This window comes from Lepus europaeus, chromosome 1 (assembly GCF_033115175.1).
Source record: "Lepus europaeus isolate LE1 chromosome 1, mLepTim1.pri, whole genome shotgun sequence".
Classification (NCBI taxonomy): domain Eukaryota; kingdom Metazoa; phylum Chordata; class Mammalia; order Lagomorpha; family Leporidae; genus Lepus; species Lepus europaeus.
In genome coordinates this window covers 114,739,086-114,760,700 of record NC_084827.1, presented here as the reverse complement: position 1 = coordinate 114,760,700, position 21,615 = coordinate 114,739,086, and the positions used below count along the sequence as shown (strand labels likewise).

General features: G+C 38.9%; 1 protein-coding gene across 1 annotated transcript in view; it reads left to right on the top strand.

Moving 5' to 3' along the window:
* The window catches only part of SLC25A12 (solute carrier family 25 member 12), a 98,159-nt gene that overhangs the window by 35,067 nt on the left and 41,477 nt on the right, over positions 1–21,615 (top strand). The window contains exons 4-8 of the mRNA XM_062187798.1: positions 2,444–2,559; positions 11,075–11,214; positions 17,102–17,248; positions 19,389–19,527; positions 20,309–20,402. Of these exons, the coding sequence (XP_062043782.1) occupies positions 2,444–2,559; positions 11,075–11,214; positions 17,102–17,248; positions 19,389–19,527; positions 20,309–20,402 (636 nt within the window). The remainder of the gene's footprint in view (positions 1–2,443; positions 2,560–11,074; positions 11,215–17,101; positions 17,249–19,388; positions 19,528–20,308; positions 20,403–21,615) is intronic.

The window sequence follows — 21,615 nt, the reverse complement described above, 5'->3', positions numbered from 1 at the left end:
GTCTACAGAAAAGTGTTAAGCCCTGATCGCTCTGAACAAAGTAATTCTGCTTGTCTTCAGGGAGCTGGTGCTAGTTGGAACCAGGAACTTAGTGTTGCCCAACCTGGCAATTTATCAAGAAAAATCAGGAAACTGGATTTTTATAGAAAGCTTATGATTTCCTAATGTTGGCAACTAATACAACTATAGAGATTATACTTTGCATGCCAAAGAAAATGAATCTGTGGGCCAAAGTCATTCTGTCCTCTGACAGTTTATGACCTTTGCTAGTTGAGGAAAAACTCAGAGCTCTTCTCATAAATATAGCAGAAAGTTTTACTGTTGATTATGAAATATTTGTTTAAAAGATTTTCAAATTTTATGTGAAAGGCAAAGTTACAGAGGGAGAGAGGGAGAGAAGGAGGGAGGGAGGGAGGGAGGGAGGGAGAGAGAGAGAGAGAGAGAGAGAGAGAGAGAGAATCTTCTATTTACTGGTTCATTCCCCAAATGGCTGCAACATTTGGAGCTGGGCCAATCTGAAGCCAGGAGCCAGGAGCTACTTGTGGGTCTCTCACGTAGATGGTAGGGGCCCAAGCACTTAAGCCATCTTCCACTGCTTTCCCAGGTGCATTAACAGGGAGCTGGATAGGAAGTGGAGCAACCTCAACTTGAACCAGCGCCCATATGAGCTGCTGGCATTGCAGGTGGTGGCTTTATCTGCTATGCCACAGCACCTGCTCTGCATGAAATATTTTTTAAAGCTACATGATTTATATTTCAAGCAGTTAAATTTTTGATATCCAATTCCTGAGACCATTTTAGAAATAAGATGTGTGTGTCTCTATGTATTTGTATCTATAACCAATCTATTTTTAGTTTTTATTCCTGAAATTACCCTCACAATCAGAATACTACTATTAGTTGTTCTAAAAATTTCAGATATTTCTGAAATATGTAGAAAGTGAAAGTCTTGTCTACCTCCTGCCCCACATCACTATTGTGTTTATTATATATACTTAACACTTGCAAATGACACAGTACCATTGATCTGTAGTTTTGTTCAGGGCTTAACACCACTTACTACTCCTTACTTATGAGGTCATGATGATACCTGATAGGAGTATGTGGTAATTTCATTTGTATTTACTTCCTGAAAAATTGTGTGATGATAATTGCAGTTTATGTTTTTATTTTTAGAAATTATTATTATTATTTAAAGATTATTTATTTGGGAGGCAGAGTTACAGAGAGAGGGAGAGACAGAGAAAGATCTTCCGTCTGCGGGTTCACTACCCAACTGGCTGCAACGGCCGGAGCTGGGCCAGTCCAAAGCAAAGAGCCAGGAGCTCCTTCCGGGTCTCCCACGTGGGTGCAGGGTCCCAAGCACTTGGGCCATCTTCTGCTTCTTTCCCAAGGCATAGCAGAGAGCTGGATTGGAAGTGAAACAACTGGGACTTGAACAGGACTCATACAGGATGCTGGCACTGGAGGCAGCAGCTTTACCCACTGCGCTAAAGCACCAGCCCCTGTAGTTTCTTTTTTTATATCATAATAGTGTTGTAAAATTCAGTGTGGTAATTATTGTACAACTCTGTGCCCATACTTAGAATTACAGAATTGTACATTTTAAGTGGGTGAATAACATCTCAATAAAGCTGCTTTTTTTTTTTTTTTTTTTAATTTGACAGGTAGAGATATAGACAGTGAGAGAGAGAGAGAAAGATCTTCCTTTCGTTGGTTCACTCTCCAAATGGCCGCCACGGCCAGCGCCGATCTGAAGCCAGGAGCCAGGTGCTTCTTCCTGGTCTCCCATACGGGTGCAGGGGCACAAGCACTTGGGCCACCCTCCACTGCCCTCCTGGGCCACAGCAGAGAGCTGGACTGGAAGAGGAGCAGCCGGGACTAGAACCCGGCACCCATATGGGATGCTGGCGCCACAGGTGGAGGATTAACCAAGTGAGCCACAATGCCGGCCCCAATAAAGCTGTTTTAAAATAAGTACATAAAAAAGATCCCTCTGGCTACAATTTTAAGAATGGGTTGGAGGAGATCTAGAAGGATTCAGGGCACTTGTTAGATGGCTGTTGCCAGTTGTAGCTGATGAGCATGGTTCTATTTCAGTAAACACATTTTGGAAGAACAGAGTATTAATTTTTTCATTGAATTGGAAGTAGAGTAACTGGGACTCAAACCAGACACTCAGATATGGGATGTGGACAAAGACATGTGGTGACTTAACTGCTTTGCCGCATGCCTGCCCCATCCTTTTGGTCTTTTAAAGTTCCTCTCCTTATCTTTAAAATTATTTTCTTGCAACTACAGAATATTTGTCCTATAGTTTCCCACAGTCTGCATTTCTATACTGGTGATGAACATTTTTTTTTTGCCCCTTCTATTTTTCTGTAAATTGATTACATTTGGATCAATGATTTTCCAGTCAACAATATTTTATATTTTATTACAGGTTGATCTCCTATCAAGAGTTTTTGGCATTTGAATCTGTCTTATGTGCTCCAGATTCCATGTTCATAGTGGCTTTCCAATTGTTTGACAAGAGTGGAAATGGAGAAGTGACATTTGGTAAGGGGAAAAAAAGATTATAAGTGATAAGTAAAGTTAGTATGTTCGTCCAGTCTTCAATTTAAATCTGGTAACTGAATATAGATTTTGTTTGTTCTAGTCAGTAAATGAAGTATTAATTTCCTAAAAGTATTTATACATGGCTTTATTTTCTTCATTAGACTTTCATAAAAGCACTAGACTATTACAAATTAAGAAATATAGGAATACTGTTTATTCAGTTCATTGAGTCACTGACACTTTCTCATTCCTAAAATAGCTGGTGTAAACTGTTCTTGTTTTGGGACAGTGTAGGCAAAATTCTTTATGAAGTAGATTGTGAACAACATGGAGCAATGTTCTCATTCCTTAAGGGAAGTTTGGATGGGAAGGTCAGAGCTTCTCTGTAGCATTTTTTTAAAATTGCTACTGTGTCATTTTAATATCAAGAATGAGACTGAAGAAGAGAGTTAAGGCAAAATTAATTAGCATTCTCTGAGCCTATATTTTAGAATTTTGGCTTTAAGAAACAAGGCTAGAATATGAGTTGGATGTGAAAATTGATTTAAATCCTTTGGTAGATGTATACTCTAACATGTTGTTGAGACCTCCCAGTGTAGAAACTGGGATTTTTATTTGTAACCATGTAGTAGATGGCAGGGACTCAGCTGCTCCATCCCTCACATGCTGCCTCCCATTATCATTAGCGCTAGCATTAGCGGGAAGCTAGAATCAGGGGTGGAGCCGGGACACAAGCCCAGGCATTCTGATATTGGATGTAGACATCCCAAATGTTATCGTAACCACTATGCCAAATGCCTTCCCCAGTAATCATTTTTAACAGTACAGTAGTGTTAAGTCTGTTCACATTGCTGTGAAACAGATCTTTAGAACTTTTCATCATGCAAAACTGAACTTGGGTTCCTTTTATTGCATGAATTGTCATTTAAATTTATTGAGAAATCCTTGAAAATCAGGCTTTCCCTGAGCCTAGTGTTAAAGATTTATTCACTGTTGTGTTTGCGTTATCAGAAGGTGTCCTTTAGTTAAACCTGAAGTAAGAAGTATCACAGTAATAAGAATGGTGGTAAAGTATAAGTAAGTTGGAAGGATCAGTGAGTGGTGCCTTTGGCTATAACCTTGCTGGGTACATTTTATGGCTTGGCACTTACTATTTCCTTCTGCCCATTGACCCATTGTCTTCTGTATGAGAGGACTTTCCTAAATAAATACTGTTTCCATACGGAACTCTAATTTCTGCTTTTATCTTGGCATTCTCCTTGCTTTAGAGCAAGCTCTGACCACTTTGCCTCCTGAAAAATGTTGACTTACCTCAGAAATACCTATATTCATAGTTGAAAGCATTCAATCCATAACGTCTCATCGTTCAACATTAGCCCTGTACTACTAATAATGCTGCATTTCCTGTCTTCGATAGGTATCACATCTGCTCACATGTTTCACTTCAAAATGTGGTGTAGAAATGCTTAGAAACAGTTTGTAAGGATGTCTGAGTTAGTGACGATATACTTGTTTTTATATCATGTGTGGTTTAAAAATTAGATTTCTCAAAACCAAATTCTAATTTATTTTGTTCACCTACTTTGGTACCATGGTTCTTTGTGTCTCCTCCATTTGACTGCTTTTTGTAATTTCTATTTTAAAAGATAAGGCTCTCAAGTCATTTCATTCTACAGACTAACAATATGGACTCATGCCATTGTTGGTTGGTAGATGACAATAAGCGTAGAAGGTAGCTGAGTAGTTGGTTTTTATGTACCTTATTTCATTCAAATGAAAGTTTATAGTTGTTAGGTCTCAGCTTTATCATTCTATAGAGCTTTTATTTTACTCTTGAACTATAATATGAGTTAGGATTTCAATGAAATAGAATTTAAAACAGAACAAATCCATTTTAATTTTTATAGTACCCAGTTTGAACTGAAGAACATATGAACTCTGCAATATCTTGCTTTCATTCTTTCACTTCGTAATCTACAGACAAGAAGATTATTATGAAATAAGAAAAAGCTGTTTCCCCCTTTCAACGTTGTTCCTGGGATCCCTGGCCAGCTGGATGGCTTTCTCAGTGGTGCTCACCTATTTGCTCAGGACGTTGACCATTTCCTCTTTCTGTCCTGCCTCCCTGGTTTTGAGGATCCATTTTTAGACAAATTTCTTAATAAAGTTAAAGGAATCATAAATGAGAGATAGTTTATATTTTTAAGAAAAGAGGAAAAGCACTGAAACTGTTACCTACAACAAATGCTATTTAACAAGATTTCTAAGGCGCACTTATTTCAGGCTGTATCCAAAACTACAGAATTTCTGCATAAGGAAATAATTAACTTGCTGTTTATTTTCACAGAATTTTAGATATGCAATGAGGGTCAGTTTTCATGTTTGTACCCACTTAATAGCTTATATATTTATAGACACATGTTTAGATTAGAAGGAAATTTTAGATCCATCCTAGCTACAGTTAAATCCTTTTCACTTCAATGGCCTTATGTTTTCTATTTTGGAGCTATTTAAAGTATAGTCTTCTCTTGTGCATAACTGAGGAGAAAAACTTAGGAGAGATTATTGGATGCAAGGTGCAGTGGAAACCTATGATGTCATCAGTAACTCTCATGGACTAAAATGATAATGTTATCTCTGTACTTATATATATTGTTCTCATCTATGCTTTTGTTTTTTTAGATATGCTTTGTATACACATCAAATTATAAACTTAAACTTGTGCATCTTTGCAAGTTTTATATAAGCAGCTATATTGAACATTTAACTTGAGTGCTGGACAAGGTGCTTTTGTTGTTAGAGATCCCTCCATTCTGGAGAGAGGACTTACATTGAGGCCTTGGTAATCCATTGGAGAATGTGAAGGCTCAGAAAAGGGTTCTGAAGTTTTTTTTTGTTTGTTTTTTTTAAAGGGTAAATTAGACCATTAGCTAATTATTTCCTTTTTGATGTTCTTTTAATAAAACTTCTAATGCATGCTGTGAATAATCACATAATGGCTTGTGTATCTGTTACTGCCAGGTGGCATGAGCCTTGTAGAGGCCATTGCATGACTGGTGTGTGCTATACATAGTGTCAACTTGCCTTGGTTTCACTATTGTCCACTAGTGTACTGGATACCCTGCTTGATATAATTGGATGAGGTAACCTAGATAAGCAGTTATACTACCTTGTGTTGTCAATAGCTGCCATGCATTTACCCCAAATTTTTCAAAAAGCCTGTTGCTTTGACAAAGATATAATCATTCTAAACAAACCAAAAAAAAACCCCTTATCTCTTAACTAATAAATGAGTATGAAACAGGTTATATGTTCTGAACTCTGTGTTAAAAACTCACAAACCTTGTGTTCCCCAGTGTTTGTCTAGGAAAGGGAACTCAAAGTGAGCTTTTGCAAGGGTGCATCGTCATCCTCTGTAGGAACCTCAGAAGTCAAGGATTCCTTTCGATTTAGTGCTCTGTTTGACCATCAACTTGTATGGCAAATAAAAATGTGTTCATTTATGCCTCCAAAATAGACTCTTCTTCCCTAAAGGAAAGAATGGCTTGGGTTGGTTTAGGCATAACTACTGCTATTATTTAGCAGGGGTGGGGAGCCTTTTTCCTGCCAAGGGCCATTTGGTTATTTATAACATCATTTGGGCCATATAAAATTATCAGCTTAAAAATTAGTCTTCTATAGACTTATTGAATTTCAGTTGCATTTGCTTTGGCATGGCTAGGCTAAATTATTTTGCAGGCCTTATATGACCTACCAGCTGGACATTCCCAACCCCTGATTTAAAGGGACAGGAGACAGAAATGTAGATATGAGATATGTGTACTTTTTCAATGGATACAAAGCTATAGAGATGGAATAATATGAAATTCTATGGTAATAAACACCTATTATAATTTGGTAGACATACAGCTTTGCCTGAGTGCTTAATTAAAGGAGGATAAATTTATGAGATTCTTTTCTTTGTTTTACTCTCAGACATTGCAGAGAAAGTCATTTTTTAAAAATATACAGGAGTAGTGTAGTTTCAGGCAAAAAAAATAGGATCTAATATTATTAGTTTTTATAGCATTTGATAGCAAACTGTTGGAACATCTAGCTTCTTTAGGAATAGGTGTGCTCTTGAAATGTGAACTCATCTTTCCTGAAAAATGAATGTTGACATATCATATGTTTGGCAGCCCGACTGCTGTATTGACTGTGCAGTAATCCCTTCTGGAGGTAGGTAAAGGGCTAATAGAAATACTTTCCCCTAGAGAAACAGAGGTCCAAGAAACCAGTGACCCTCCTGGGAATAGAACCCAGAAGTCTAGGACTGAGTCTACATGCTAGGTTGGTTGGGACTTTTACAAGTTCCTGTTGTTGGTCTTTTGTTGTTGTTGTTGTTTGTTTTCTTTTTTGACCTCCTAGTTGTTCCTTCTCTTTCCTTCCAATTTTTTTTTTCACTGAAAAACTCTTCACTTCCACAAGTTTCACCATCGGTTTTGTTCAGTTACACACAAGGAAATTCACTGTTGATGGTTGGAGTCCTAAAAGCCTCTCTGACTTCACTTTAAGAACCATACAGGTGAAACTCAGGTATTGAGGATTTTTTTCCCCTTGACAATAAGAATATTTGGCCTCAAGCCTGTAAGTTGGAAGCAGTGGCTCCTGCTGGGCTGGAATCCTTGGAATCAGGATGTCGTTGGGCTGATGGTAGGTGGGCTGTGTCACAGGGCTGATGGCTTGTATACCTACAGGAGGAGTTCTCTGGCCACACCGTTGGTACAGCAGCTCCTTCCAGGCTCATTCATGGAACAGGCATGGTGGCAGTCTTGGAGAAGAGTGCCAGCCCCGGTCAGAGGTAATTTTGTACTGCAGAAAGGTGAACAAGACCAATAGGAAGCTCCCATAAGAACTAGGGGAGGGATGAGGGTGGATGACGTGGGGAGACACAGTGTGGGCTGCTGGGGAAATTAAAACCTCTGTTAAGACATATTTATGTAATGTATATGCTTCGATTAGTGTTTCATCTAGACCAAGCATTATAAGCGACTGATACAGCTAAGCTGACTAATGTTATACGTCTGTGAACATTTTTATTTAATCACAGTTTCCACCATTAGCTTTCCTCCTGACAAATCGGTGTGCTCCTCTTCTTTGAGCAAAGAGAACATAATGACAGGCTACTTTTGTATCTAGCCCCAATTCCCATTTCAGTAGCATTATAAACCATCCCTTTCATAAGCCCATGCTCTGCAGGAAGTGAAAAAGTGGCCTGTTGTTTTCTACAAATCAGAAAGCGAATGGATTCCTGTTTCTTTTAGAAATGCCAACCTAATATAAAACACTGGATCATGATCATGCTGCCAATAAGATGTTAAATATTACATCCCTTTCTTTGAAGCCAGGATTATGGCCACTGTGAGATAGCACTCTTCAGGAATGCTATTTTAGGGCTGAAGATCCTTGTTTGCCACTGGAAAGACGGGATTCTCTCAGGGAGGGAAGGTGCGGGGGGAGGCTTGCCGTGCAGTTCCAGTTAGATGAATTGGGTACATCTGACATTAATGATGTTCCCTTTCATATCATGCAGGACCTGACAAAACTGAGTAAGATAAGAACATCAGTTGTTTGAGAAATTGCCTCACACATATGTCTGTTCTCCAGTTCTGGAACTTTTATATAATTTTTTTTTGGATAAGCTTATCCTGGTAAAAGTACAAGTGGTGGATATGAATTGGACTTCAGAACAATAGCTGTATTAATTATTTCTTTGATGTTCCTGAACCAGCCTCAGGAAGCTGCTAGTGGAAATAACAACAGAAGGGAAGTAGAATACATCTCCAGAGGTGCCAAAGAAGCTATAGTTGTATCCCATGACATGACTGAGATGATTAGAAGTGTCTGGGAGTTAGTTAATAAGCCACAGTATATAATAATGATCATAATAAAATCACAGACAAAGCTGCCAAGTGACCACTGGGGATAAGTAGAAAATATCCAAACAAATATTCATGGAAATGACACTTCTGAATTTGGGGAGATTACTGTGAGGCATTAAAATCATGATTTTAATTGTTTCAGAGACATTCTGGAATCTCATTTAAAGATGCTAGCAATAGAATGTCTAGCTAAAGTTTTATTATAAAGGTATTTTCCCAAGTATGAATTGTACATTTAAAGTTTAGTTATAAAATATCCTTTTTGTGATTAGAGAAAAAATTTTCTTATTTATTTTGAAAGTCAGAGTTACAGAGAGAGAGGGAGAGAGAAAGGGAGACATCTTCTACCTGCTGGTTCACTCTTCAAATGGCCACAACAGCCTGTGCTGGGCCAGGCCAAAGCCAGGAGCCAGGAGTTTCTTCTAAGTCTCCCACGTAGGAGACTTGGATAGCCCAAGGACTTAGGCTATCTTCTGCTACTTTCCCAGGCACAAAAGCAGGGAGCTGGATTGGAACAGGAGCAACCAGGACCAAAAACCGGTGCCCATATGGGATGCAGGCATTGCAAGCCATGGCGTAACTCATTATGCCTCAGCGTTGGCCTCGGAGAAAAAAGTTTCTATAAATTTTCTTAATTTGAAAGCTTTGAATCTTGACTTGATTTGATGTAGTTTCATACTTGAGATTCTGAGATTTTCTGTTTATATAAAAAGGATTCAGTTTCATTCCATCATTATATAAAAATTATCTAGTTAGCAATATGTATAATTCTTACCTAATGAGTTTTAGGAGTTGTGCCCTTTACAATAAAGGTTGCTATTAAATAACTTAGTCCCTTTAATTATTAATTTTAATTAAATGCATGTAGAAATTTAAATTATCCTGATTTCTGCTTTCCATCAACTTTTCATGGGTTTTTTGATTAAATACTTTTTGCTGTTAAACATTATAAATAAATTAATTTGGGAGTAGAAGCAGCTAGTTAATTAAATGAGATTGTAAATTTTTTTTTTTTGCTTATCTTCCACAATATTTTTAACCCTAGATTTTTTGCAACCTATCTTAATTATTATACAGACTTTAACATTTTACAATTTGAACTTTCTTATAGGTTTAACGATAATCTTTTTTTATTGGTTAGAAACCAGGATCTCATGTATTACTGCTATTGAGTGAATCCTTGGCTTTTAGAAAAACAAAAACAAAAACATGTATTTAATTTGTTTTTAGGTAAGGTGAAAATACTTGACATAATTTGAACACTGAAATACTGCTATTACTTAGGTAAGAAATGAATTCTGCACTCCTTTTGAAAGAAAAGATGAGAATCCCATCTCCCCAGTGACATCCAATGCTGCCTTCTAACTTTGTTGATTGCTATAGTCTATTTAGAGCTGTAGCACTGAGTTCAGACTGGTAGAATTTCCAGTTCAGTATTCTTAGACTCCTCCACCCCAGTAGTAATGCTTTTATTAAGAAAAAGTATATATAAAATGAAAGGGAATCCATTAAACTATTTACAATATGAGATTGATATCTCATTCAATTTGCAGAAATATAAGTGAAAATAGCATAGAATATAAAACATTAAATGTGTATTTACTAATTCTTCTAAAACCCTTTCACTAATAAAATTGACTTGAATTTGAGAATAATTTCATTCTTAAGACATCAATGAAACAGACTTCCTGCTTTCTTAATTTTGTTAATGATTTTTTTTTTTTTGGCATGAGCTTCTAAATTAGTCTATAGAGTCTATGCTTGTTAAAGTATCAGTCATTTGTGAATTGACATCTTTTAGTAAACGTAGAACTGTGTAAGAAAGTGATGACCTTGGTAGTGCATGACGACAAGCTGCCCGAGAGTTCTGGTTGTATATTACACAGCGTGACTGGTGCCTATCTAAAAGTTAGTGTACTGGGTTTGGTTCTTTATTTAAAAATGAATCACTAATTTCACTTATCCTAAAATATTTTAATAGTTTAGACTAATAATCATGGATTTTATGGGGATTTTGAAGCTTTGTGTCAAGACCATATTTTTGACAATATCAGAAGCTGTTAATAAGGTGCTTGCTGCTGAGTTAATGATATGCTTTTGGTAGTATTTCTTATACCTATCTTCAATAGACATATTCAGGCTAGTGTGAATGTAATAATCAAGCCTCAATCAAACCATACTTAGTATGACAAATATTGCATTATACTGTAATTTAGGTATTCATGCTTCTGATAAAGGGCTTAATTCGACTCCTTGAGGAACTGGGAAAACACTATTGATTTTATACTAGAATATAAAGTAGCAGCCATTTATAGTGCAAGATATAAATCACTTCCTAATTAAAATTAAATCAAGAGAAATTAAGAATTTCATGGCCTTATAGGTAGTGGTACACAATCATAAGTGTAAAATTATATTTTGTATCAATTGTGTTCCTGTGCATGGGTTTCTGGGTACACAAAAATTTGCAGTTAATAGAAGCAGGTAATATTGACATGTAAAACTTCTCTTAATTTTTTTTCTGTAGGAAGATTGCAGTGTGTTAAACTAGTTGTTCCAGATATAACTGATTTATTTTTGTTTTCCCTTTTAAGAAAATGTCAAGGAAATTTTTGGACAGACTATTATTCATCATCATATCCCTTTTAACTGGGACTGTGAATTTATCCGACTGCATTTTGGTCATAACCGGAAGAAGCATCTTAACTACTCAGAATTCACACAGTTTCTCCAGGTGAGTTTAGTTTTTAAAAAGGTGTAAATATATACTAGTTATCTTTATCACCTCTCTTGTTAGGTTTATGAAGTTTATTACAAAATAGAAGTCCCATGGCATTTCATTTCTGTTTTTTACTTCCCAATCTTCAGAGGCAACTTCTTTAAACTCTTACAGCAATTTCTTTCTGTGTTTACTCCATTTATTTAAACAGTAAATTTGTGTTGAGATGTCTGCTTCTCAATTTCTCACCTTTAGGTATTTTCTTAAAAATTATTTATTAATTAATTTATTTATTTTTGACAGGCAGAGTTAGACAGTGAGAGAGACAGAGAAAGGTCTTCCTTCCGTTGGTTCACCCCCCAAATGGCCGCTACGGCCGGCGCGTTGCGCCGATCTAAAGCCAGGAGCCAGGTGCTTCCTCCTGGTCTCCTATGCAAGTGCAGGGCCCAAGGACTTGGGCCATCCTCCACTACCTTCCCGGGCCACAGTAGAGAGCTGGACTGGAAGAGGAGCAACTGGACAGAATCCAGCGCCCCAACCGGGACTAGAACCCGGGGTGCCAGTGCCACAGGCAGAGGATTAGCCTATCTATTGAGCTGCGGCACCAGCCACCTTTAGGTATTTTTTAAAGTTTTATTTATTTCAAAGGCAGAGTGGCAGAGCAGGGGAGAGAGACAGAGTGTTTCTGTATGCTGGTGTACCTCCCAGATGTCCTTAATAGCTGAGGCTGGCCCAGGCAGAAGTCAGAGCCCAGAAGTCAGTCCAATTCTCCCTTATGGGTGGCAGAGACCCAAGTATTTAAACCACTGCCTGCTGCTTCCCAAAGTACACATCACCAGGAAGCTGGTTGAGAAACAGAGTGGGACTGGAACCCAAGCAATTTGATACAGGATGCAGATGTCCTAAGTTGTGATTTTTTAAATTTCTTTCTTTTTTTTTTTTTATACAATTTATTTTATGTATCTGAAAGGCAGAGTTATATATGGAGAAGGAGAGATAGATATTCTGTCCACTGGTTCACTCCCCAAATAGCTGCAATGGCTGGGGCTGGGCCAGGCTGAAGCCAGGAGTTTCATCGATGCCTCCCATGTGGGTGGCAGGGGCCCAAGGACTTGCATCAACTTCCCCTGCCTTCACAAGCACATTAGCAGGGAGCTGGATCGGAAATGGTGCAGCCAGAACTTGAACCTGTGACCATATGGGATGCTGGTGCTGCAGGTGGTGGCTTACCCTGGTATGTCACCACCTAGACCCTCAAGTTGTGATTTAACTGCTATATCTCAATACCCACCCCTCTTTAGGTATGTTTGATTGAATTCTAACTGTGAAACATTAAATAGTAGTTCTTTTACCTCTCCTTCCCTACCATAGACTTGGACATTATTTGCCCTCTCCACCCCAGTATAATTATGTCACGATTCTGATTAGATCAATAATCACCTGCATTATTATAATTTTTATAAATTATTTTATAGTAAGTTTTATAAATATTGCCCTTTGTGTTTGTGGGTTTGGCATCTGTGCATTCATCATCTGGATTAAAACCGCAAATTGAAAGTAGCTGAAAAAATTGTATTGAACACTTGCAGACTTTTTTTTCTTGTCCTTATTCCCTAAACAATACAGTATAACAGCTATTTATGTAGTTTTTTCATTGCATTAGAAATTTTTGCTTTCATAATGTATATTTTAGAAAAAAATTAAATATCTATTTATTTGAGAGAGTTACACAGAGAGAGAGAGAGAGACAGAGAGAGACAGAGTAAATCTTCCATTTACTGGTTCACTCCCCAGTTGGCTGCAACAGCCGGAGCTTCACCAATCTGAAGCCAGGGAGCAGGAGCTTCCTTGGGTCTTCCCATGTGGGTGCAGGGGCCCAAGGACTTGGGCCATCTTCTACTGCTTTCCCAGGCCACAGCAGAGAGCTGGATCAGAAGTGGAGCAGCTGGAACTCTTACCGGCGCCCATATGGGATGCTGGTGCTGCATGCAGCGGCTTTACCCACTATGCCACAGCGCTGGCCCCCCCATTTCATATATCTTTCATCTTAATCTCCCAGAAATAACCAATGGCAACCATGGGTACAATTTAGTCTTATTAGTAATACTCGGTGGTTGGGCATTTGGCACAGAAATTAAGTTGCCACATGGGACACCTGCATCTCTATGGGAGTGCCTCATTCATGTCCCATTTATTCCACTTCTGATCCAGCTTCCTGCTGATGTGCACCTTGGGAGGCAGCAGGTGATGACTCAAGTGCATGAATCCCTGCTACCCATGTAGAAGATCCAGGTGGAGTTTTGGGCTGCTGGCTTTGGTCCAGCCTAGGCATGGCTATTGCAGGTGTTTGGGTAGTGAAGCAGTGGGTGGGTATTTTTTTTCTTTCTAACTTTCAAATAAAATGAAAATAAATTACAAATTTATGAAAAATAGTAACTACCGATGAAAATATGGACTTTAAATATAAGGCAGAACAGTCATTGAAAGAGTATTGTGGAAAGAACAGATTTCTGTTTTGTGTAATGTCAACAGTTGAAGGACTTTCTTTATCTTGCAAAGACGCATACCTCAAGTATCACTATACAGTGTGTAGGCTCAGCTTCTAAATGATCCTTAGATGGCAGACTGGGGAACATAGATAAAACAAAATTGACCTTCAGGTGACCATTGTTGAAGCTTCCTGACGGACACGTAGGGGTCCTTACACTGCCTTCTCTACATTTAAATATATTTGTAGGCACCGATGCTGTGGTGCACTAGGTTAATCCTCTGCCTTCGATGCCGGCATCCCATATGGGCGCCAGGTTCTAGTCGCAGTTGCTCCTCTTCCAGTCCAGCTCTCTGCTGTGGCCCGGGAGGGCAGTGGAGGATGGCCCAAGTGCTTGGGCCCCTGCACCCGCATGGGAGACCAGGAAGAGGCACCTGGCTCCTGGCTTCGGATCAGCGCGGCGCGCCGGCCGTGGCGGCCATTGGAGGGTGAACCAACGGCAAAGGAAGACCTTCCTCTCTGTCTCTCTCTCTCTCTCTCACTATCTGCAATCTACCTTTCAAATAAATAAATAAAAAATCTTTAAAAATATATGTATATATTTGTAGTCTTCAGAAAAGAAAAGGTTAAAAATTTTAGCTTAAGGACTCAAAATGAGAAGTGAAACAAAAACGTAGCTTCACTTATAAAGCTTTCAGCTTACATAGAACAGTTAAATATTGGGGTACAATAGATATAAAATTTCTTCAGTGGATGCAAGGTAAACTGAGAGAAAATCTTCTTTGGAGGAATCTTTAAACAAACACTACCTGGGAGGACATTTTCTTTTTAGAGAATCAGCTCTCAAATGTATATTTTTCCCAAGCTTTTCAGTTTGAGTATTTTTTTAATTTTAATTTTTAAAAACTTATTTTTGTTTTATTTGAAAGGCAAGAAAGAGACAGAAAGAAATCTTCTATCTTCTGGGTCACACCCCAAATGCCTGCAACAGTTAGGCCTGTTATAATGAAGTATAAAACAAACACCTGCTAAGGTAATTACAATTTTTGAAAAAATTATTTGTGAGATAGAGAGTGTTGAGAGAGACTGAGGCAGAGAGAGAGAGAGAGAGAGAGAGAGAGAGAGATTCCTTCTATTGGTTCATCCCCAAATGCCTACGATGGCTGGGATTGGGCCAAAGCGGAAGCCAGGACCCGTGGACCTTATCCAGGTCTCCTGTGTAGGTTACAGGTGCCTAATTACTTGAGCCATTACTACTGTGTCCCAGGATCTAGCAGGAGGCCAGCATTAGGAGTGAGACCTGGGAATTGAATTCAGGTACTCTGATGTAGGATGCGAATGTCTTAATCCCTAGGTTAAATGCCTGCCCCAACTAAGGTAATTTTAATTCCTTTGAATTATCATTGAGATATCACAAATATAAAGGAAAATAAATTAAATGAAAAGGGTGAACTTCCTACCAAGCACCTTTTTCTTTAAAATTTTCTTTTTCTTTTTTGTTTGAGAGGCAGAGTAAAAGAGAGACAGACAGACATCTTCTATCTACTGTTCACTTCTCAAATGCCCTGAAAAGCCAGGGCTGGGACAGACTGAAGCCAGGAGCTTGAAATTCAATCTAATTCTCCCATGTGGGTGGCAGTCGCTCAACCATTTAAGCTGTCACCTGTTGCCTCTCAGGATATGCATTAGCAGTAAGCTGGAATTGAGAGCAGAACTGGAACTCGAACCCAAGGCCAAAGTGGAGTCTTAATGGCTACACCAAAAACCCCAAACGCAAAAGCTATTTTAAATGTCACAGAAAGGTAAAGCAACGTTGATTTGAAGGCTTTTATAAGTGTAGTGAAAAGTGTAATATTTAATCTTATCATTGAAAAGCTTTTAAATATTTAAATTGACCATTATTTCTGGAGTTGCAAATAGTATGAAAATGACATCCAACAGCACCATATTATGGTGCATTAACAGGTTTATTTGGATTATGTCATGAGTCCCCAGAGAAGAAATTTTCTGGTTTTGATTTCTTATAGCACACAAAGGACAGCTGGCACATTTTGTTGTTTTTATTGATATCACATGTTACAAAGCTTGCTTACCCAATAGTTAAAATGTTAGAGATATTCTGAACTGTTTTATGGTTTATAAGTAACTGTGTTCAAAGCCAGAGTGATGGCTAAATGCTACTTATGTAGGTTTTTTTTTTTTAAGGTTTATTTATTTATTTGAAAAGTAGAATTACAGAGAGAGAGGAAGATACAATGAGAGAGGTCTTTCATCCACTGGTTCACTCCCCAAATGGGCGCAATGGCCAGAGCTGGGCCTATCCGAAGCCAGGAGCCAGAAACTTCTGGGTGTCCCACGTGGGTACAGGGACCCGAGCACTTGGGCCATCTTCCACTGCTTTCCCAGACCATTAGCAGAGAGCTGGATCAGAAGAGGAGCAGCTGGACATGAACTGGCACCACATGTGATGCTTGTGTCACAGGCGGAGGATTAACCTACTGTGCCATAGCACTGGCCCCTGTAGTTTGTTATTCATAGCTTTGATTTAGACTTACAAAGTGTTGCACTTACCAGTTGGTCAGAGTTTCTCACTGAGTTCATTTTTAAAAATCTTTATTTGAAAGGCAGAGAGAGATCTTCCGTCTGCTAGATCACTTCCCCCAATGCCTGCAGCAGCCAGGGCTTGGCTAAGCTGAAGCTAGGAGACCAGAACTCCATCTGGGTCTCCCACATGGATGGCAGGGACCCAAGTACTTGAGCCATGATCGGCTGCCTCCCAGGGTGTGCATTATTAGGAAGCTGTAATAAGGAGCAGAGCCAGGACTGGAACCCAGGCACATCTCACATGTGGGATTCAGGCATCCTAAGCAGTCACTTAACTGCTGCACTACATACCTTCCCCTTACTGTGTTAATTTTTAAAAATTGTTTGAAAAAGTGATTTGTAATTCATTTATAAAGGGAGAGATTTTGATTGCAGCATTTAAAATTGAAACAGTGAAAACGAATCTAAATTCTTAATTCAAGAAATATTCTTGGATGACAAGAAAACCTTCAACCAGAAGAGAATAAATTTCTGTATGTTTTCAAGGCTGAAATAAAGCACTGAAAACATTATACTCTTTGTTTTCAATGATGAAAACTTTTCAAGTAAAATCTCAAGTCTCTCCCCTGCTCCTTCCTCTATTGCCATGCTCTGATTCATTCCTCTTCCTGAGGATTAACTTGTAGCATTTTCAAGAAAACATGGTCTTCTTAAAAGAAGTAAAAAACCTTTTTGTAATTCAGAGCTATATATTATTCAGTTCTGTGGCAAATACATATGGGGGAAAGATGTTTGTCCTTACTGTCCAGAACATATACTTTGGATATACTATAACCAATTTAATGCCTTTTTGCAACTTTTTCCCTTCAGGAGCTCCAACTGGAACATGCAAGACAAGCTTTTGCACTGAAAGACAAAAACAAAAGTGGCCTGATTACTGGTCTAGATTTCAGCGACATCATGGTTACCATTCGGTCTCACATGCTCACTCCTTTTGTGGAGGAGAACTTAGTTTCTGTAAGTAAAAAGCAAATTCTTTAGCTTTCTGTTTCCCCAAACAGTTTGGGTCCTGGATTGCTTCCGTGGATACATAGGAATCTCAACTATTCAAAACTTCATTCTTGCTTGGTAGAGGTAAATGTATGAGTGTGTGTGTGGGTGTATGCACATAGCAGCGATAGAGGTGATGGTGAGTGGTCTTTTATTCAGATCATAGCTTTATTCACAGCCACCATTTTGCTCTCATACATTTCCAAAATGTTTTTTTCCATTTACAGTGTTCAAGGGAACTGGGAGTTTGTAGTCAAGGGTGAGCAATTACTTTTTCTACTGGGCAGTATTGCTCCTGACACTTCTGCCTTCATCTTGGCCTCTCTCCACCCACCAGGCTTTCAAGGTCTTGCTATAAGGATGGCTTCTTCCTTTGTTGCCTTCAGGGTGCTGTCTGCCGGAGGGACCTGCACTGTTTTAATAACCATGCCCATGGCAGAAGGTATGGAGGAAAGGTGTGGCCATCAGCCTCTATGGCTCACTCCTCTCTCTGCCCCTTCACCTGTGCATTGTCTGTATGCACCAGACACAGTTTTTTGTTCTGTCAAATTGCTGATCTCTCTAAAGTAATCACCTGGACCAATAGCAAGCTCATGTCATCCACTTCCTCACGTAGAGTGGTGCAGCTTTCCTCACTTACCCGTTTTCTTGTTCATGCATTGTGCTCATGTGTAAGTTTTTGATTACTGCTTGTTTTGAATGGAGAAAAGCCAGGGAGTGCTCTTGTTGTTTCAGCTGAGGATCATTATCCCTGATTTAGACTGGGGTAGAAAGATCAACTTCTGTTCTTTTTCTTCGGTGAATTTGAACATGGAGCATGTCACTTTCTCCTACACATTTCACCTCCTTAACACCCATCCCCCATTCCTCTACCCTCACCTCATGCCCCAAACCAAAAAAAAAAGGAAAGAAAAAGAGGGAAAGAGAGGAATGAAGAAGGAAGAAGGAAAGAAAATCTTACAGGGAAGAGGTCTCTCAGTGAACCTTAGGGATCCACTTAATCTTTTCCAACCGGGTCAGGCAGACCTATCATAGTCTCAGTTTACCAAAGCCATTCTGAAATGCAGATGAATAATTTAAGTCTTTCTTTTGGGTCACTGGTATCCAAATTCAGGCTAATAAAAATATGATCTGTGTTTGGGTTACAGGCATGTGTGTGAGGGATGGTGGGGTTGAATGTATTTGCCCATTATTACCTACACTGTTCATATTAGAGCTTTAGGATTAAGATTGGTACAATGGTGTTTCCATAAGCATTTCTTTGAATTTTTAGTAGATAATCTTTTCAGTCATATGTTGCTCTGATTTCTGGCTTAGAAACTAAGCTTTTGATAACTGCAAAAAATACTCTTTTTTGAAGTTATGTTCAAGTGGTGAGTAAGAAAATACCTCCTTTCCCAGCATAGGTGATGAAGGCCATGTGGCCCCAACCCAAGGCGTGAGAGAGCCTCTTTTGCACTGTTCCCCCTTGAGACGTAACTTTATGGGAATACATCCTCTCCAGAGGTTCTGTGCTGTTTCTGGGGGAGGGAGAGTTTCTGTTAGCTGTACTTTTCATGATATAGATTTAGAGTCCAGCACAGATTGTTAAATACCTTAACTAAAAAAATGGCAATAATGCCCTTAAAAAATTAGAAAATGTTGATGTAATGAAGTAGTCTTAAAATTTAAAGTTATCACTTGGGTTTTTTTGTATGTGTATTAAGGGAGGGAAACACATTTTAAGAAATGTTCCTTATATTTTACATGCATGTTTCATTTGCCCAGGACTAACGGGAGTTCCATAGTTGAGGATCTTGAAAATCCTGTTTAAATAACCATTGTTTTTGATCTGTTATAATTATATTTGTTGTTTCTGACCTTATAGGTAGATGAACCATGAAGTCCAACTTCCAGATGTTGCTTTCCTTCTTAAAACCTAAAGTTTTGTAGACTTCCCCGAGGGCATGAAATGTGCTAAGTGTTTGAGTAGGATATTTTCCTTGTATTTTTGGACTGGCTGTTAACCATTTTAATAATGAAGACTCTGGATTTTCTCTGAGAAAAGTGCGGTTTCCATAACTGCAGTTTTTGTTTTTGTTTGACTTTTCACGTTGTCATTTTCCAGGCAGCTGGAGGCAGTATCTCACACCAGGTCAGCTTCTCCTACTTCAACGCCTTTAACTCCTTACTGAACAACATGGAGCTTGTTCGTAAGATATACAGCACTCTAGCTGGTACAAGGAAAGATGTTGAAGTCACAAAGGGTAAGGTTTTTTAAATACTCCGCATTTTCACTTTTCTTCTAGACATGAGGTTGATCTAGTTTACCACACTAAAGCCAGATCTAGACCACATATTGCAATGTGCAGCTATGTTTCAAGTGGGCTCCAGAAATGCAGGTGGTGGATTTAATGGGCTGCTGAGGTCAGGAATGGAAAAGTAGCTTTGACAGCTTTGAAAAGAACCTTGGCCCAGTCTGTCAAACAGGTCAGTGGCTCTGTGGCAGCAGCTTGTTTGTGCTAGGAAGGAGTTGCCACAGAAAGACGGGAGAATCTACTCCTGGTGGTGAATTGTAGTAGGATGTTTGGGATGACTGAAGAGCAGCCAGTTTGTTTATCTTGTAACTCTGGAGACAGAAGGGAATAAATGAGATAAGAGAAGGGACTCTGAAGATATTGATTTATCTTTGATGTTTATTTATCTGTTTTTGGTGTTGTTGTATCATAATGTTTTTTAACAGCTTTCAGAAATGCAGTTATTACCATTTAAATTTTTTTAGATTTTTAAAATAAAAACTAACATCCTTTATCTTTCAGATTATATTCTTTTTTTTAACTTTTATTTAATAAATATAAATTTCCAAAGTACAGCTTTTGGATTACAGTGGCTTCCCCCCCCCCCCCCAACTTCCCTCCCACCTGCATCTCCCATCTCCTGCTCCCTCTCCCATTCCATTCACATCAGATTATATTCTAATTGGTTAAAGTAGAAGTTTGTTGTCTATTAAGAAAATTTTAATATCTTAACATTTTTCTTACCTTCCAGAGGAATTTTCTCAGAGTGCCATACGCTATGGACAAGTTACTCCACTAGAAATTGATATCTTATATCAGCTTGCAGACTTATATAATGCTTCAGGGTAATTATTCCAGTAATTATTTAAGATATTTTTTATAAAACAGTTCCCTTTTTTCCCCCTAAGTGTTTATTTAAAAGGCAGAGTGATAGGAAGAGAGTGGGAAATGGGGATGAGAGAAAAAGGGGTGTGTGTGCGTGAAATATTCATCCACTGGTTCACTCCCCAAATGGCCATAACAGCCAGGGCTGAGCCAAACTGAATCAGGAGCCAAGAACTCCATTCAGGTCTCCTACGTGAGTGACAAAAACCCAAGTACTTGGGCCATTATCTGCTGCCTCTCAGACACACTGGCAGGAAGCTGAATCAGACATGGAGTCAACTTGATCTCAGCAATCTTGATATGGGATGCGGGCATCCCAAGTGGTGATTTTACCCTCTGCTCCACAGTGCCACCCCAGGGCAATTCTTTTAAGATGTGAAGCGCTGATATGCTTTCAGTTCATTTTAGCAGTATTTCATTCAAAATATAAATTCTAAGAGGCAGATATAAGGAACAGGAGAGAGAGGCAGAGAGAATGAGGTCAGAGAAGAAAAGAGAAAAAGGAAAGGAAAGGGGAACAGATAGAGAGGAAGAGGCAAAAGAAAGGAATAAGAGATTGAGGGGGCCCAGCACTATGAAGTAGCAGGTAAAGCCACTGCCTTCAGCACCAGCATCCCATATAGGTGCTGATTCGAGTCCCGGTTGTTCCACTTCTGATCCAGCTCTCTGCTATGGCCTGGGAAAGCAGTAGAAGATGACCCAAGTCCTTGTGTCACTGCACCTGCATAGGAGACTTCTCAGAAGAATCTCCTGGCTCCTGGCTTTGGATCGGTGCAGCTCCAGCTGTTGCGGCCATCTGGGGAGTGAACCAGCAGATGGAAGACCTCTCTTTCTGCCTCTCCTGACTTTCAAATAAATAAATAAATCTTTAAAAAAAGAAAAAGAGATTGAGGGACATGAGAAAGCAGAATGGGGAAAGGAAGAAAAATGAGAGAGAAGGGAAGGAAAGGGAGGGAAAATACTGATTTGTCTTTCTAAATTTCAAGATTTACAAAAATTTATCTAAATTTATAAAATAGACTGATGTACATAGAAAAATATCTTGCAATCTTTTTGGTTTGTTGTGAACAGTCATCTTACTGATCAGTATATACCACATTGTGTTGGTATATGCCTGTGACTTTATCATCATAGCTATCATCACAGACAAGCTCAGGTGTTTATGACTGTATT